This window comes from Neolamprologus brichardi, chromosome 1 (genome assembly GCF_056152115.1).
Source record: "Neolamprologus brichardi isolate AB-2024 chromosome 1, ASM5615211v1, whole genome shotgun sequence".
Taxonomy (NCBI): Eukaryota; Metazoa; Chordata; class Actinopteri; order Cichliformes; family Cichlidae; genus Neolamprologus; species Neolamprologus brichardi.
In genome coordinates, this window is record NC_142104.1 from 43,681,566 (window position 1) to 43,699,772 (window position 18,207).

Genomic DNA, 18,207 nt, shown 5'->3' on the forward strand with positions numbered 1-18,207 from the left:
ACGATGGTGCAATGATGAATTGGGGAAAACTTTTAAAAAACAAAAACTTGAATAGAAGTGAACTGCAAGTTGCTGGAGCAAGTACTGGGCTACCAGTCTGCTCAAGCACCGCTACAGCCATGGACCCAGATGGGGGACACAGCAGAGAGCAAGCTTGGAAGTTGACCTTCATATGTATGGATTCATATTTTCCACTCTTCCATTGAAAGAGTGGAAAGCTGCGGCTCTTCCTCCTTCGACCCTGTTATTCCATTTGCTACAGTCAGATTTTCACTGCACAGCGTGTGCTGTTGTTCAGCTTGTGTTTGGGAGTTTCGTCCTTGGAATGAACCAGTTTGTGTCTGAGTGTGTGGCTGGGATGTCGTTCTTGGAGAAGTTTCTCTGATAAACCTGCTGTGTAAGGCATGACAGTGTTGTTCCGTTTGTCAGTCTGATGCTCCCTAGTTGGTGTCTGACCTTTACTGTGCATCTTTGCTGATTTGATGAAGGCCCAGTTGGGATAACATGTCTGTGTTCCTTTTCTTTCCCTTCTCCCTTAGAGGGAACATTTTCTGTCAGGTGTTGAAGAGTCCTGCCACCCTACGTTTGTGTTCCAGAGTAGGTACTGGTCTGTGTGAGCTTCCAGTAAACCTCAGTGTTGAGGTTTTCATTCTCCTTGATATGGACAGAGACACAGCATTTTTTAGATGGATTATCATGGAATGTAATTATTTTTGTGGTTAGAAACGACTGTCTTGACGAGTGACTAGACAGTTGATAATATAAAGGTGATGAAGAATATTTTACCTTTCATAAGAGAGGCAGAGATTAATAATAACTGATGCGTAAGTGCAGAATGGTGCATAAACACATGTGAGAGGAGAAGAAGCACTCAGCTCCTGATCCAGCACCAACTAAAGCCCTATGCTGGTTCCACAGAAGAGGCCTGAAAGCTGAATGCTTTGCCTCCCATTCTGCTTTTACAAACCCTTCAAGCAGGCCCCAGTCTGAGAGTAAAGTGCTCTATTGGGGTGATACAGTACTATAACGTTGTTAAGATATTTTACTTAAGGAGCAGGATATTGAATTCAATTCTGTGTTCAACAGGGAGCCAGTGAAGGGAAGCCAAGACAGGAGAAATATGCTTGGGGAGGGAAACAGATTAACTACAGATGTAATACTGTGACAGCCTTCGAATTTGAAGTTCCCAACACCCCCTCATAGGAAATCTGATTTAAAAAGTCACATTTTTATTTTTTACCAACAACAACAAATACAATTAAGGGGAAATAATCCTGTGTAATGCTGTAAACAGCAGGTCTGTTCAGTAGTTTAGTTCCAAAGCGTCACTTCCCTGTTCATTTGTTCCCCTTTTGGCAACAAGGGAACAGCCAACGAGCAGTCCCTCTTCCTCTGCACAGCAGCTCCTCCCAGTACTGCTTCCTGATCCACTCTGTGGTACTACACAGAAACAAAGACTGGTACTTTGCTTTTAAACAAACTGCATCACAGACATCCAGCTGATACCAACTATGGATATCACTCTCAAAAACAGATTTAAATGGTGCTTTATTGGCAGTTTATAAAAACTACAGTTACAATCTGTGAATGCTCAAACTACTAACTTGGTTTATTATAATTGCCACTGAAAGATGGTGAAAGCTGTAATCTAAGGCTGAGGCTACATCTGTGCAGTGTTGTGATTGCAGACGTTTCCCAGCTCTCTGTGAACAGCACTAATCGCTGGTCATGAGAAACTTTCTTGACGCATGCTCGTCATCCAAGTTAATCCCTGTAAATCCCAGAAAGCTGATTGGGAGAATGGGGTAGAAGTCACTTCTTCAGCGCTTCTTTGTACCTGTTCATTTGGTTCACCGTCCACACCACACGGTGGCGGTAATTCACTGTGTGGTTTAAATAAACGCGAAGAAGAAGGAGCAGGAGCAGGCATGTCTGCGGACAGTGTCCCCGTACAGACGTCTGAAAATGCAAACGGAGGTTAGTAATGAGGTCATTCTGAAACATACCTATAGTTTCGGTTTGGGTCCATTTTTAATGACATCTGTACGCACGTAGGCGCCGTATTTCCTCTGCTGTTCCTCAAAGTGGGCGCCATGTTGCTGCGGGCAGCCGGCGGTCTGTATACAAAGGAAACCGCCACAAGTTCCAAAATCAAGCGATTTCTAAGCGTTTCGTGTGGTTTGCTTTGCTCTGTTGTCCATGTTTGACTGACACATGGGGACCCATCGTTTACTGTCTGGCCGTGCTGCGCACCATTAATGCGCAGAAAACAAAGACTTCAATAATGTGATGGCAGATACAGACCGGCAGCTTTGCCCCCGTTTCACAAGAACCAGGCTGCTTCCAGTTTCCATTGACTTTGTGCTGCTGTCTGTGCTGCTGTGATAACACAGCTGTTGTTACACATGACTGAACTGTAAAGACGCCTCAGTGACAGCTCAGCAGTCTGAGGCGATGCTGACCCCTCACTGTATCATGACTTAGTGTTAGCTATGATGTTATTAAACACTGAGTTACATGGACTTGATGCTAGATTGTGTTCACAGCTTCAGTGAGTCTTGTCTTTAAAGAGCTTGAAGTCCGTCTCCTCTGAACCTTGTAAGGCTGGGAGTCACTGCAATAAAGAGACACGTGTTCTAGTCTGTTGTCAGCAGTGTTGGTCAAGTTACTTGAAAAAAGTAATCAGTAACTAATTACTGATTACTTCCCCCAAAAAGTAATCCAGTTACTTTACTGATTACTTATTTTCAAAAGTAATTAATTACTTAGTTACTTTTTAAAAACACGATTTACAACCTGAATAGGTGATAAAGTGATAGATCTTTCAGCCCAATTCTACTTTTTCTGCATAATCATCATACAAAATGTAATCAAATGGAAAAGTCTCTTTTTAAAACTTGTTTTATTAGTTTTAATCTTTTAACTTTATGCATCAAGCAAAAATTAAATTATCTGCAACATTCTCTGACTGGAAGAAATTAGTTTAATATTTAAACCTATTTTCTGCACATTCCAGCACATAAAGTATTTTTGTGTGTTTACACTCAGTCTTTCAAATAGATGCAAGTAAAACACAGCAGAAAATAAATAAAGTCAAAGACTAGCGGTCCTGTTGCTCTATTTTCACCTGTAAAGCAGGAGTGGGGTAGGCGGAGGGTTACCCTGGTGCAGGTGTGCAGCGGTCAGTGGAAGAATCCGCGAGTTTCTCTGTGAGTTTCCCATTACGTCGTAGCTACTCGGTGCTTGTTTGGAAGTTTAGGGGTTTTTTCGCTGTAAAAAGAAGTTTTCTTCCCACGCACAACGGACACTAATGTTTTTGTCACTTTTTATGGAATCAAACTCAAAGTAAGGTCAGTACTTCCACGCTTTAAACGCTGCACGCTCATACTCTCTCTGCACTCGATATATGATCCATTGTTGATCTGCACACAGCTGTTGTCACGAACGTCGCACTCGCTTACGTCACTGTCATGAGACATTCTCACAAAAAAATCACGGTTTTAGTAACGCAGTAACGCAGCGTTCCTACGGGAAAGTAACGGTAATCTAATTACCGTTTTTGCAATAGTAATCCCTTACTTTACTCGTTACTTGAAAAATGTAATCGGATTACAGTAACGCATTACTGCCCATCTCTGGTTGTCAGTACCGGGGAACGGTCCAGTCAGCTGGGGGAGGGAAGCCCAGGCTGGACTCAGTGTAACTACATATTGGGTCGAAGCAGCAAACAACAACTTGAATGGCGTGGAAGGTTGCAGTGTCGTAAACAATGGGCTTTCCAGGAAATACAATTAGAAATTAGGAAGTAGATTTCAAATTGAGCTTTACTTCCCCTGCAGTGTCCAGCTGCTCTCACAGCCTCTGACCCAAATCTTTTCTCTCTGCGGGTTTAAGAGCTGCAGGGACAAACTGAATTGTTAGAATCTGCTAAAGACACTGACTGACTTGTTGGTTTTTTTAATTGGACTCTTGCGAAAAGTCAGTTTGGTAGTTACATGTGTGAAAATACTAACTTAACGTTGTTCAGAAGTTAATGAAATTTGGAGAGTTCAGTGTCAGTCTGGTGTCCTGGTCAGTGATGGAGACAGGCAGCAGGTTTAGAGAAGGATTACTTAATCAAACATGTTTGTAAGGCTGGAAAAACATTGAGCTTCTCGCCTGTGAAACTTAGACCTGCTTCTTTCATTCAAACATCAAACGGTGGTCTAAAAGTCTCAGCTAGCTAAGCAGCTCCAGACAAGTTACTAAATTCTTGATGTGATTTACATGATGTTGTGTTCGTGTCAGCTTTTGAAGTCATCTTTGTCCATTTCAGGAAACAAGAGGATACCGTGTCCGTTGCACGCCTGTAAGAGAGTGTACAGCGACACAAGTGCTCTGGAGAGCCACATCAAAGATCACGATATCCCGGCTCAGTCTCTACCTGGTGAGGTCCTGCACTCCCACTGTGGACATAAACTAATAAGGCTGTGGCTGGAAAAACCCAGTATTAATTATGGAAGTGCAATAACAGCAAACATGGTTTATTTCTGTCAGTCTCCAGTCCTGAACAGTGCTTTCCATCAAAACATGTTTTTGTGCTCATGATGTGAAACTTGGTATAATTTCTTTAGACAGTTTGACTGCAGCGCATTGTTTGCTGTAACACACGTGGCAGTGATGCTGTACTGCACTGGGACTGTAACTGGTCATCATTAATGGTTAACAGTCTGAGTTTTGCTGTTATTCACGGCTGTGGTTTTGTCAGTGAGACTTTTCGCTCCCTCTCCGTGTTTCTTTTCTATTTGTTATGTTGCTGTAGAATAAAGTGTGAACGAATCCTGAAAACACTCAAACAATGTTCAAGTGTTTGACAGTGTTTTTCCTGTTCAGGAGTACACCACTGCCGTCCAAAGTTATTCCTCTAATTAGGGATGCAGCGATACCAATTTTTTCAAACCGATACGATACCGATACTTGGATCTGAGTACTTGCCGATACAGAGTACAAAAACCGATACTTCAGAATAATAAATAAACACTTCTGTTTGGAATAAAATAAATACAAATTAGGTTTGCTAATAAAATAAACTTTAAAATTATTGCAGAGTGTCCATATTGTAAACAAACAAACAAAATAACGAAAGTATTTGGCATTGACGAACAAACTCCTCACCTGCCCGTGGATCATCAGTCCACTGCGCCGTTAAACCAAGGACTGACATCGTGCACACACTGCTTGTCTTTACCTCTTCAGAAAGTTTTTCATTTTTCTTCGCTTTTCCAAAACCTGAGTTAAAGTTGGCTGTTCCACACTGCTGACATTTTGTTTAGCCTAGCTACAGCAGCCTCCAGTTTCTCTTTTTTATCTGGAGCTGCCAGTCTCACTCGTCTAACCCTGTGCCTGTTTAGCGCGGGATGTCCCCCTAGTGGCCAATCTAAAAAACTACAACAAAAATGACAAGCCACCCTCTGATTTATGAAATAAGTTAGTATTGGTTCATGGTATCGGTTAACTTTTACGAGTATAAGTACACACACATTTTACAGTATCGGCCCCGATACCCGATACCAGTATCGGTATCGGGGCATCCCTACCTCTAATAAAAGCTGGTGCTAATAAATGACAGATACTCAAATGTTATTTGAACCGTAGGAAATAAGCAGAAACGAACAACCGTGATGTTAGAAGAGAAGTAAGCTAGGAATCCATCAGATAACCTGCTGACTTGTGGTTCAGCAAACGTGTTGGGCAGAGGGGAGGGCTGTTCACCCAGCACCCTAATAGTTATATTCTAGATGTCAGATTATAGCTGAACACACAAAATACCAAAAATCTTGCCTTGCAGTTTCTGCATGTTCCTGTGGAGATGTTTAATAAGATTATGACAAAGGTTGTGTCAGACAAACACTATTTTGATCTCTTAGGTAAAGTGCTGCTGTGCTCTACAGTCGGCTGCGGTGCTTCTTTCTCCAACATGCAGAAGCTGATGGAGCACATGAGGCATCATCACAAACCCAACATTTTCTTCCAGTGAGTTGGCCTGTGTTCTCCAAATGTGCTGTCAGTGAGCGGTACACATGTTTACAATCGTCTGGCTTCTCTTTCTGCAGGTGTGAAAGCTGTCGCACTAAGTTGCGCTCATACCGTGGCCTGCTGACTCACCTGCACACCTGCTCTAAAGTCACACGGAGTAAAACGAAGCCTGTTGAACAGACGCCCCCTCAGCTTGCTGCTGTTACCAACCCAAAACCCACAGACCAGCACCTCCCACGGCTGGAGTCGGTGTCCGCAGCCCAGCAACTGCCGCCTCAAATCCCAAACCCAGATGGAGCCATCCGCCCTGCTGATCCTCAGGCACACTCCTCACCCCCGCCTCTGCTCAGTTCCCCTATCTTGCCTCTCCAAGAAACCTCCCCTCTTCAAAACATTATTGAAGCTCGTATTTTGCCTAAGGAAAAAGCCCCTAACATGCCCTCATGTCTAAAGATGGATGGTCCAAAAGCAAGCGCTGACCCTCCTGAGTTCCAGGTTCAGCACCAGCCACAGACCAGGTCACCTGAGACCATCCATCCTGCTCCAGGATCAGCACCTCACTCTCCTCCTGGGTCATCGGCTATCTGGAAGAAGAGTCCAGGTGAGTTCAGGTTCACTGCAGAGCAGCATGGGAACAGTTACACTCAGCCCAGCACAAGTGCAGCAGTAGTTAAATAAAGTAGAACCTGGTTGATTATTGTTTTTGAAAGGATGATTAAAAATGGTCGCAGATGAAACCCGTCACCTTTTGCAAAGCCTTAAATGTATCCTGTGACGTTAGCAAATCAAAACACTCACAGTTATTTGTTTTGTGCTTTAGGTTTGGCCTGCAGCAGACGCATCCTTTGGGAGCACACCAGGGGGCGCTATACATGTGTACAGTGTGGCCATGTGGTAACCAACCGCAAGGAAATGACCCTGCACATCAGCAGTAAACACAGCACCGTCAAAGCTGTAGAAGATACAGGGAGCTCTGCTACGAATACTTAGCGTGGCAACTCTAGTTGTCTTATGTGTCGAGGTTTTAGCCAAATTCTGAGTGCTGGCTGTGCACAGCAGGAGTTATGTGCATGGATCAGCTTGGGTAATGATGCTAGGAAAATTGTATATTACTGTTTCTGTAGAGCATCTAACATCTTCACCTCTTGAATAAAATTTCAGACGTTTTTGTGAAAGTTTTTGTTTAAATATCTGACTTTTGGGTCACTCCAGTACAAACAAGAAGAGCACAGAGAAGATTGAAGGAGGACATGCAGAGGTTTGGCCTGACATGAGATGAAGGCAGATGTGACCAACTCTAAAGAAAAGCTGAAAGACGAAGAGCAGTGCAATAGTTTAAAATCACTAATCAGTGAATGAACAGTGAGTTAACTTAAGTAGTTACTTCCTCCAAAACATCACCTTGTCTTTTAGACCCCATTCATGCACGACTGTGTTGACACACCTCTCTGCATCGAGTCATTAGTTATTATTTATCTTTGGCTCTCTTCTGTAGTGTTGTCTTATCTCTCACCTCCAGCCGATTCTCAAAAGGGAGTTTTTCCTTCCCACTGTCGCCCAGTGCTTTCTCATAAGGGGTTATCTGTATTGTTGGGTTTTACCTTACAGTATTAAGCACCTATGTGTAAATAAAACTGAAATGAATCAGTTCGATCCTTGGCTGCTCCAGTCTGCATGCCAAATATCTTTTGACAAGTTCCCCTCTGATGCATCCAAAAGCACTTCCATATAGAAGTCCTTGTATGAATGGGTAAATGAGGGAAGTTGTATAAAGTGCTTTTCCTCTACAGGTAGAGTAGTAAAGCGCTTTATACAAAAACCAGTCAACTAGATTACAAATCCAAGATCACTTATTCTACAGTAATAGTTGTGCACTGCACATGCATCGCACTCCCATCACCAACAGGTGTTTAACACAAGTCCCAGAACTGCTCCTTCATAAATGTCCAGCTATTAGAGGGGTGGGTGGTGTGGACACTCAAGCCTTTTTCACATTTTGTAGGTGGCACTGTTGGGCCAAGTTGTAACATCCAATGAAAAGAGTTAACCTGGAAAGTTCACATAAACTAAACATAAACTAAGACCAACTCCTTAAGGCTTTTCATGTCCAAAGGTCAAGTTGCTCAAGTGTAACCACCTTGAAGCTATACCTCAAAGTGTAAAACATGATATTTTCTGTGCCTACTGAGTGGAGATGTGATGATTGTTAAACACTCCAAATAAAAAATGTGTTCAGGAACACGCCCTTATCACAATTGAGAAGTTTGAGCCAGATTGGACACGGTATTATAATAAAAATGTCATGGCAAATGATTGAAATTTGCTGTGGCGCCACAGATGCACCCTGTAGCCCAGGCCTGTAGTGTACACTGATTATTCAAGATTCAAAAGCTTTATTGTCAATACAGCAGTATACAAAGTATAATCAAATGCTGTTTCACCCAAGCCCCCCTATGGTGCATTTATAAGTATATAAAAGATATATCTCCAAGAGCTATACAACTATGAATTACAAATAAATAACGTGCTAAATTTCGGTAAAAGTAAGGGATAAAAAGATACTATTTACTAACTATACAATACTATAATGATAACTATACAATACTGACTGTACGATAAACAAAGACAGGACAGAGACAATACAAAGTGGATTGTGCAGTAGGTATTGAATACCACGTTCAAGTTATTGTCAGGATATTATAGACGAGACATGACAAAGACATGTGCAAGATGCAAAATGTGCAAATATAGTATAGTATAATTATAATATAATTATAATCTTTATGGAATGAACACTTTGAAAATAGTAAAATTGGCACCAGAGTTTTATCTTCAATTCAAAATATTGGACTTCCTGTTTGGTTTGATCAAGGAGCCCAGAGGCTTTTTTGTCCCTCTTTGCTTGTTATATGTGCACATTTTTCATTCATGTAGCTCAAACTACGTGCCCGTAGCTGTGAAATGGGAAAATGTTCTATTTTGTTTCTTTCGAAGGCAAAAAAAAAAGAAGATGTTTACTTTATAATAAACTTGTTAGTTATCTTAGCTAATTTTAAACATTACTATAATGATGTTTTATGTTACATAAAATTGATTAGTGGATCACTTAACAAAAAGGCTATGAAAACTATTACTATTTGTAGTAATTACAAATTATTTGAATGTTTGTAATTCTTTGTATTACACCCCCTGGCATATGTTAATTTTGTTCTGGTTGTATACATGTTCTGTATACTATTTCTTAATAAAGTTTGATATTTAAAAAAAAAAAAAACAACAACTACGTGTCCGTAGTACTTCATTATAGTCTGCATAGGTGGCGCTCTAGAGCCATTTTCAAACGCTCACGTCCCAAATAATAACGTATCTGTGTATTTGAGCACGTTTAGGCCCCGGAACGTCGATTAATTTGCCTGAAAAACAATAACAATAATAACGATTAAGGGAGCAGTGCTCGGTAATAACAGTAGACTGTGGTAGTCCTCCCGGTTGGTCCTCCCGGCTTTACTTTGAAATTCTCCACCGGCCGGTGCCGGCCGGACCCTTTTGACACGCCCCCTCTCGTCTTGTGACCGGCAGACTTCACAGCCAATCACAGGGTACCAACTGGAAACATGGCGTCTGGCTTTCTGTGGAGATGCGCGGTGCTTGTGCTCTGCACACACATGCTTTGTGCTGTAGAGCCCGAGACTAAAGAAAAGGCCAAGAAAAAGAAGGACATCCGAGACTACAATGATGCTGACATGGCACGGCTCCTGGAACAGTGGGAGGCAAGTTTTCCCGCCCACAGCCTTCAGATGTTAGCAGCTGTTAGCCGCTGGCTAGGTGTCACGAGAGATCATTAGCCCAGCTAGGTCAGAGTGTTTAACTGATAGTGCTAGGGGCTACTATTAGATGCCGGACTCTTTCGTCGCTGTTCTTTCCAGAGGAAGTTGTTATAGGGTAAACTCCACGAGAGGTTATTATAATTTCACTGGTTAATCGATGCATACAGTGTTTTTGGTCCCGGTGATCCTTTTAAAATGTTTATTTATTTTTCAAAAGCAGTTTTTCCTTTTCACTGTCACCAAGTGCTTGCTCATAGTGGTCATTTGATTGTTGGGCTTGTCCATTATTGTACCTTTACTGTATTAAGCACCTTGAGGCGACTGCTGTTGTGCTTTGGTGTTAAATAAATCAAACTGAATTCAGAGTGAGGCAGCAGTCTGATAGCAAAGTGCTCTATTGAGTGATATGAAGTTATCCACATTGTAAAGACTGAGTGTATAGATATAGGTTAACTTAAATATATAATTGTCCCTTTTGCTTAGCTTGATTTTATTGTCAGTCCTCCTACTTTCAGTCTGAATTGATCACTAAATGACACAATGAGTCATCCTATTTCCGAATATTCCGTTCAGTCTCTTTTAAACCAGTTATTTTAGGGATAAAAAAAAACATATGACTTAAAAAATAAGAGTGCCATTTGTTTAAAAAACAAAACAAAACTCAACATCATCTAAATATTTGTGTCTAGAGTGCAGGGGTGAGGAAGTCCAGGCCTCAAGGTGCCCTGCAGGGTTTAGATCTCACCCTGGTTCAACACACCCGAATCAAATGATTAGTTCATTACCAGGACTTTGGAGAGCTTCACGTCATGTTGAGGAGTTAATTTAGCCATTAAAATCAGCTGTGTTGGATCAAGGACACATCGGCCCTTGAGGCCTGGAGTTTCGTCCACACATGCTATAGTGTGAGAGTGGAAAGTATAAAATAGATTCAAACGAGTGAGACGCTAATAGCTGCTGTTTCATCTTAAACTGTTGTCATGTGTTTTGTTTTTTCTCTCCATGTGGTTTAACAGGCAGACGATGACATTGAGGAAGGTGACCTTCCAGAGCACAAAAGGTCTCCTCCTCCCATCGACTTCTCTAAGGTGAACCCCTCCAAACCAGAGGAGCTTCTTAAGATGTCCAAAAAAGGTCGGACTCTGATGGTTTTTGCCACAGTTTCAGGAGATCCTACAGAGAAAGAGACGGAGGAGATCACAGGCCTGTGGCAGGGCAGCCTTTTCAATGCCAACTTTGATATTCAGAGGTATTTCCTTTCTAACCTTGTTTCGTTTTTTGTTTCTTGTTTTGTTTCTTGTCGTTTGCGTGAGAGTGATTTCTATTTGTAGAGCAGTAACAAACAAACTGTGTTCACTGACAGTCATTTTCAGAACAGTTCAAGAGCCCATTCTGTGATACAGATCAATACTGAAGCATGCATTTATTCATTTATTCATTTATTTACTTTTTTTAATTTTTATTCCAGAATTATCATCACCCTGCCCAATTCATCCCACAGATGTAATATTATCTACAGCTACTCTTAGTACCATTGATGTTAAGTTAGACTCTTTTTCTCCAATCGATCTTTCTGAGTTAACTTCAATAATTACTTCCTCCAAACCATCAACGTGTCTTTTAGACCCCATTCCTACAAAACTGCTCAAAGAAGTCCTGCCATTGATTAATTCTTCGATCTTATATATGATCAACCTATCTCTAATAATCGGCTATGTACCACAGGCCTTCAAGGTGGCTGCAGTTAAACCTTTACTCAAAAAGCCATCTCTAGACCCAGCAGTCTTAGCTAATTATAGGCCAATCTCCAACCTTCCTTTCATATCAAACATCCTTGAAAGAGTAGTTGTCAAACAGCTAACAGATCATCTGCAGAGGAATGGTTTATTTGAAGAGTTTCAGTCAGGTTTCAGAGCTCATCACAGCACAGAAACAGCTTTAGTGAAGGTTACAAATGATCTTCTTATGGCCTCTGACAGTGGACTCATCTCTGTGCTTGTCCTTCTTGACCTTAGTGCAGCATTCGATACTGTCGACCATAATATCCTATTAGAGTGATTAGAACATGCTGTAGGTATTACAGGTACTGTGCTGCAGTGGTTTGTATCATATCTATCTAATAGACTCCAGTTTGTGCATGTAAATGGAGAGTCCTCTTCACACACTGAGGTTAATTATTTTTCCTTCCCACTGTCGCCAAAGCTCTTGCTCAGAGCGGGGCGTCTAATAGTTGGGGTCTTTGCATTATTGTAGGGTCTACCTTACAATAGAAAGGGCCTTGAGTGAACTGCTGTTGTTATTTGGTGCTTTATTAATAAAACTGAATGTTTCCTCTCGTAGGTTCGTGGTGGGTTCCAACAGGGTGATCTTCATGCTGCGAGATGGTAGTTTGGCCTGGGAGGTGAAAGACTTCCTTGTGGCTCAAGAGCGCTGCGTGGATGTTACTGTAGAGGGACAGGTGTTTCCAGGGAAGGCTGCCAACAAGGATGATGCCAAATACAAGCAGCAGAATGAGGTCAACGCTAAGAGAAAGAGCAAGAAGAAAACGGAGAGCAAGGAGCCTGATTTGGAGGGAAACCGTGCAAACTCTCTGAAACAGGAGCTCTGATGAGGTTGTGAGTTAGTAATTAACATGTGGTCTCATAAATGATGCTTCCCACATCCACTCTGTGAGCAGTGAACTGGTGAGGGCCCAGTGGACCACCTGGAGATGTGGAGGGATGAGTGAACTAATGAGTTCTGATGGGTAACGTCACCTTCACTGCTCAGCTGGAATCGTCTTTGTCTGAGTGGTAACAAACTTTCAGATCATTTTCAATGGAAGCCATATTGATTTCTGTTAAGTCATCACCAGATCAAAAGGAGCACATGCATTTATTGTTAAAAAGGTACTCCACATGAGCACTGTCAAACATTTAATCCTCTGTATCCATGATTGATTGTGGAATAATTTGTGTGGTGCAGACATGGAGGCACAGATCACACCGTCCTGTCCTCGTGTGTTTGTAGCGTCCACATTTTCTATTTGATTTGATGAGAAAATAAACTTTTGATATCTTTGACTTCCACTGTGAAAACATTGCATTCAGTAACAAGTGCAGACTTGCTTTTGATTGAGCAGCACACGTGCAGATATATACAGCAGCGTTGCCCAATCCCCGGGCCACGGACCCGTCCGTGAGTCGTTTGGTACCGGGCTGCGAGAGTTGAGGCTCGGGTATGAAATGTATGGTTTTTATCCTTAACCTGGTTTCCCTGGGTCTTCTCCTGTGTATCTTATTTTGAAAGAAATATTTATGCATTGCCATGGCAACCAGATAGCATTAAGGGGCAGAGAGAAGGATGTTGCTCTCAGTGTTGTGGGTGCATTTCAGGAGGATGCTGCCAACAAAGTTACACAATTACACAGTGATCTTGTGTTTATTATTATGTTAACAAAATACCAGAGTTTCTGTCTTGGTTGTATCATTTTATTTTGTTGTTTTTATCTGTGACACATTTTTCAAACCGGTCCGTGGCACAAAAAAGGTTGGGGACCGCTGATGTTCAGTACAGCCACGTGATGCTGCTGCTGACACCAGCATAAACAAACTGAAACCAAGTTTTAGTAAAGCTACTGACAGTACATTGTAATTAAAGCTTTGGCCAACAGGGGGCACACAAGCTTTGTGTAGGTATAGATGCAATGGATCCTAAAAGGCATCAAGCTGTCACTGGGTGAGGCAGGTTGTGTATATATCTGTACAGACTTTAGTCACAAAACAGGCTAAAATTAGCAGAACTGTAGGGATGTCACATGGATGGTGCAGCTGCAGCTCAGCTGTTACATATTACTCTTCAGTAGAATTATTGTGGTCTTGATCTTAAAATGTGCAGTCACTCTGATTTTGTGTTTTTTAAGCAGTAAAATTATATTTTGTTCATTCATTTGTATCCCAGTTAACGTCCACTGCTGTGGTTGCTAGTCACGCTGGGGTCCACTGTGTTGGTTTAATCAGGAACACTGAGATGTGCAGACAAACTGTCTTTATTTATGTACAAAAATCCTCAAACAAATTCAGAGTCATGGAGTTTCATCACCTAAGCCACTTATACAACACATCCATTTGGTATACAGTTAAAACAAGGCAACTATACCAGGAGTCATAGGCATGTATGCAGTAAGTGGACCTATGACGGTTTTTGTTGCCTACATCCAGTATACATACAGGACAGTAATAACATTAAACTCAAAACAAGTCCCTCGTAGATTTACATCAAGAGTGTCTGTACAATAAATAAGTATAAAATATATCTCTTAGCAACCTGTGGATCTTTAAAAACACGTACATACATACAAAACGCTAAATTACTGCTACAACCTCCGAAAAAAGACCAGCTATTTCGGTAAAGGGAGAAGAATCGTTTTTTCTGGTCACATTGGAATCGTTTTGAAGAGGAGGGAGCGACACGTTTAAAAACCACCTGATTAAACATTCAGTGGACTGCTCAATTTCATCTTTTATATCTTTATGGGCTTCTTGCTGGATCATGATGGATCGCAAACACTGACAAAAACCAAAGAACCCAAACCATCAGTAGAAGACTACATCACAATATCAAGTGAGCGAGTGCTCGGAATGCAACAAAGCAAGTTAACCACCAGCTGGGATGCAAACCAGGAATGTTTTTGTTTCCTCTTTTCTGTCGTTCACCAGTTTCATTAAACGGAGCAGAACATTAGAATCACTTAACTGTTACACATCACAGGATGATTAATGATGCACATGCATCACACATGTGCTTGAAAAGACAACTGAAACTTAGTATTTGCTCCAGAAACTGCCTAGTAACCGTGGCTGACATGAAGGTCTGCTGGAGAAGTGTCCAGTAGTTCATAATGTACACATATCAACCAGGCTACAAAGTACTGGACTGTATCCAAGTACCTCCTGTCCTGTTAATAGAAGGACAGTTGTGTTGCTTGTAATCTGGCTTTAGTTGCCATGTGCATATATTAAGAAATGATCCAACTGAAAAGCATCAGCATTACATATTTTGCAGCTTTGTTGATTACAACTTAATCACCTGATAACACAAAATTACAGACTTCCATATTGGCCCATATATATGTCAGAGTGCTGTCTCAGTGCTCTGTGAAAAACTTTGTAACCAGTTAATTTTATACTGCTCTCCTTATCCAACCATTAACTGTCCCAGTGACACATGCAAACAAGAATGAAATGAGTTCCGGTTATTTTGCAAACAGTCACGAACCTCGGAAGGAACACGCCGTTCAGCTGCTACACCAAATGTGCAGATCAAAAACTGGCTTGTCTGCTGACAATGTGCTGTCAGTGTGGCTGCTGTTGGGATTTAAACTAGTATTGAATCCCGTGTCATCCTGTCTTTGAAATGGGGAAACAATCATTTGGTGAAAGAAGAACTTGTTCTTAGTTTTTGTGTTCCAAACGACTCCTAGAACTGCAACTCTAGCAGCTCACAGCCATCTTCGATTAAATCCATGCAGTTATTTTAAAGCCCGTCTGGGGACAGAGCTCTAACTTTCATTTCAACGGCTGCAAAAAAAGTCCTCATCGCTATACAATTAATGGTTTTTTTGAGTGTACAAACAGGTCAAGACAAAGCCTTCAAGAAGAGACTGACCTAATGATGAGTCAAAGTTTCCCATTTTACGCTTATCAATGACTTCCACCTTCAAGTGCGTGTTTTCATTTACTTTCTATACTCTTTGGATGACCCATATGGGTCCGATTTAAAGATTTTAGCTGGGTGATGAGGTACATGAGCACAATCCCCAAATAACGCTCACAGGTGTGGCTAGTTTTAGCAGCGATCTACAATTTGTGCTGTTTTTTAAACAAATATGTCAATATCAAGTGCAAGTTTTTTTTCACTACAGGTTGAAGACTGATTTCTGTGCTAAAGCTCAAATCTGTGAAAGATTTAATTAAGATTTTTGGTTGTGTCAAAGACCTGATGACCTTTAGTAAAAGGGGCCAATCCCAGCTGCTGGGAACAAACGTGTCAAAACACTGATTGTTAGTCCTAAAATTGGTAAGTGCCAAAAACCTGTTAAGGATTAAAGTTGGAGTCTGGTTGTGCTTTAGCCGTATGGAACAAGCACGTTTTCAGAAATGGTTAGCTGTTGCTGTCCCAATCAAATCTTATAGATGCATTTTGGCCTCACAGTGCCTCTGTTACGAGTTTTTCCTCTTGTACAGGAAAACATCCTAAAGAAGGCGTGAATATTAGAGGTTAACTTCAGTTGGTCTCTTAACATCTACCAGGTTTGCAAAATCCAATGGTGACTTTAGCCAGCAAGCTAGCATTAAACTAGCTAGCATAAACTAGCTAGTTTATAAACTAGCTAGCATAAACTAACTAGCTAGCATAAACTAGCTAGCATTAAACTAGCTAGCATAAAACAAATCAATGTTGTTGGCAGTGTTCTGTCAGAAAAAAAGATTCAATAGTGACCATCATCTATCATCACCTATTAATAGTTCCTAGAGACATTTGCGTAGACACCATTGGCTGTTCTGAGCTACTGCCGCCATGAGCTGACTGCTAACATGGCTGCCAGAGAGGGTGTTATCACCTGACAGTTCATCACAGGCAGTGCTAGCTCTGTGAGGGGTGCCTCCACCTTTCACATACTTTCACATCATCCTTTCTCATAACCAAACGCAGAATAAACACCACATGATCCTGGATCAGTGGCTCGGAGCAACTGACTGTAGTGTGCATGTGTGTGTGACTGTGCATTTATATTATTTTGTGGGCATGTTGTGTGTGTGTGTGTCAGTATCCAGGGCCAAATAGTCACTTGGCTCATCCTCCCCACTCTGACTGCCACTCATAGCTTCATCTTGTGGATCACAGGGACGGGCAAAACTTGATGGATCTTGGCTCGTTCGCTGTCCACCTCCAGATAGACCCAGTCAGGGTGGAAGGAGCCCTTAAAGCCCACAAATGCCAGCTTATCTGCAGAAAAGCCAGATGACACCAATAAAAGAGACATAAGTGGAGTACAAGTGGGATGTTCACAAAGAGTTCTGCTGCTAAATTGAAGTGTTTTCTCTAAAGAAGACTTCTCATTCAAACAAAGAAGTTGTTGTTGGTCTCATCTGTAAACAAAGAAGCCTTTTTGGCCCGATGTGATCTTTAGCAAACAGTTTTTTGTTTTTGAATAGCAGAGCGTTCTCTATGCAGCCATGAACATCAGTCAACATAAGAGAGACTAGTTGTTTAAAAGTTACTCTTTCAAACACAACTGTACCTGATGGGTAAGGAAACAATTAACTACTCATGTAATAGAAGTTTTCCATCCTGTTATTTTTATTTGTGGCATTAACGGTAGATAAGATAGATTAGGCAGCCACACTTAGGCTACGTTCACACTGCAGGCGAAAGCGCATCAAATCCGATTTTTTTGACCCTATGCGACCCATATCCGATCATGGTGTGACAGTGTGAACGGCACAAATCCGATATTTTCAAATCCGATCTGGGTCACTTTCGTATGTGGTGCTGAATCAGATACATATCTGATGTTTTAGAAAGCTGCTGTTTGATGGTCATGTCGCATTAAATCCGTCTTTTACGTCACTGACACAAGACAGACGCCAATTATCAGCGCCGGAGAAGACATCGCGAACGCTTCCTGGCCATCCGGTGAAACTGCTGGGACGACAACGTTGGAGAAACGTGAACATTTTATTTGTACTGTATAATCTGCAGATTCTGACAGAAATCTGCAACTATCCTTTGAAGCAGCGCTCCTCTAAAACAGCAATAAGGATCATTATTAGGTTATTTACATTATTATGTAAATAACAAAATAACTTAAAGCAAAAATTGGGAAACGTGAAGTTTGAAGTCTTTATATTAAGGTCATCAGTCAAACAATCCTGTTGCTCTGGGTCTAAACAGAGCGCGTTGTGTGTGACGTCTTCTTTTGCACATGCGGCCGCTTTGAGCGTTCACACTAGAGCGCGTTTGCTGTCACATTTTATTTGTAGTGTGAACGAGCAGACAAAAAATTCGGATTTGATCAAAAAATCAGAATTGAGCATCAAGACCTGCAGAGTGAACTTAGCCTTATTTCCATGCTCCAAGAAAGAACAGTCTATATCAGGGGTGGGCAACTCCAGGCCTCGAGGGCTGGTGTCCTGCAGGTGTTAGTTATCACCCAGGGTCAACACACCTGAATCAAATGATTAGTTCATTACCAGGCCTCTGGAGAACTTCAAGACATGTTGAGGAGGTCATTTAGCCATTTGAATCAGCTGTATTGGATCAAGGACACATCTAAAACCTGCAGGACACCGGCCCTCGAGGCCTGGAGTTACCTACCCCTGGT

General features: G+C 41.6%; 3 protein-coding genes across 5 annotated transcripts in view; 2 read left to right on the top strand and 1 right to left on the bottom strand.

Moving 5' to 3' along the window:
* Positions 1 to 1,748: 1,748 nt before the first annotated feature.
* znf414 (zinc finger protein 414) lies at positions 1,749 to 7,580 on the top strand. The gene is made up of 5 exons (XM_087845199.1): positions 1,749 to 1,977; positions 4,316 to 4,426; positions 5,907 to 6,012; positions 6,093 to 6,616; positions 6,836 to 7,580. The coding sequence occupies exons 1-5, from the start codon at positions 1,749 to 1,751 to the stop codon at positions 7,003 to 7,005; spliced, it is 1,140 nt and encodes a 379-aa protein (XP_087701325.1). The 3' UTR covers positions 7,006 to 7,580.
* Positions 7,581 to 9,591: 2,011 nt separating this feature from the next.
* mesd (mesoderm development LRP chaperone) lies at positions 9,592 to 12,516 on the top strand. Its single transcript, XM_087845207.1, has 3 exons — positions 9,592 to 9,789; positions 10,863 to 11,091; positions 12,183 to 12,516. The coding sequence occupies exons 1-3, from the start codon at positions 9,630 to 9,632 to the stop codon at positions 12,448 to 12,450; spliced, it is 657 nt and encodes a 218-aa protein (XP_087701333.1). The 5' UTR covers positions 9,592 to 9,629; the 3' UTR covers positions 12,451 to 12,516.
* Positions 12,517 to 16,257: 3,741 nt separating this feature from the next.
* cemip (cell migration inducing hyaluronidase 1) overlaps positions 16,258 to 18,207 on the bottom strand; it is a 189,160-nt gene continuing 187,210 nt past the window's right edge. For all 3 annotated transcript variants that reach the window (XM_087842950.1, XM_087842956.1, XM_087842959.1), the window contains exon 29: positions 16,258 to 16,829. In XM_087842950.1, coding sequence (XP_087699076.1) covers positions 16,702 to 16,829 — 128 coding nt within the window. In that variant the 3' untranslated portion in view covers positions 16,258 to 16,701. The remainder of the gene's footprint in view (positions 16,830 to 18,207) is intronic.

Coding starts and splice junctions, on each gene's coding strand:
- znf414 (XM_087845199.1), top strand. CDS start 1,749: ATGCTCGTCATCCAAGTTAATCCCTGTAAATCCCAGAAAGCTGATTGG. Junction 1,978..4,315: donor GTCTGAAAATGCAAACGGAG/GTTAGTAATGAG, acceptor TGTCCATTTCAG/GAAACAAGAGGATACCGTGT. Junction 6,013..6,092: donor AAACCCAACATTTTCTTCCA/GTGAGTTGGCCT, acceptor CTCTTTCTGCAG/GTGTGAAAGCTGTCGCACTA.
- mesd (XM_087845207.1), top strand. CDS start 9,630: ATGGCGTCTGGCTTTCTGTGGAGATGCGCGGTGCTTGTGCTCTGCACA. Junction 9,790..10,862: donor CCTGGAACAGTGGGAGGCAA/GTTTTCCCGCCC, acceptor TTTAACAGGCAG/ACGATGACATTGAGGAAGGT. Junction 11,092..12,182: donor GCCAACTTTGATATTCAGAG/GTATTTCCTTTC, acceptor TTCCTCTCGTAG/GTTCGTGGTGGGTTCCAACA.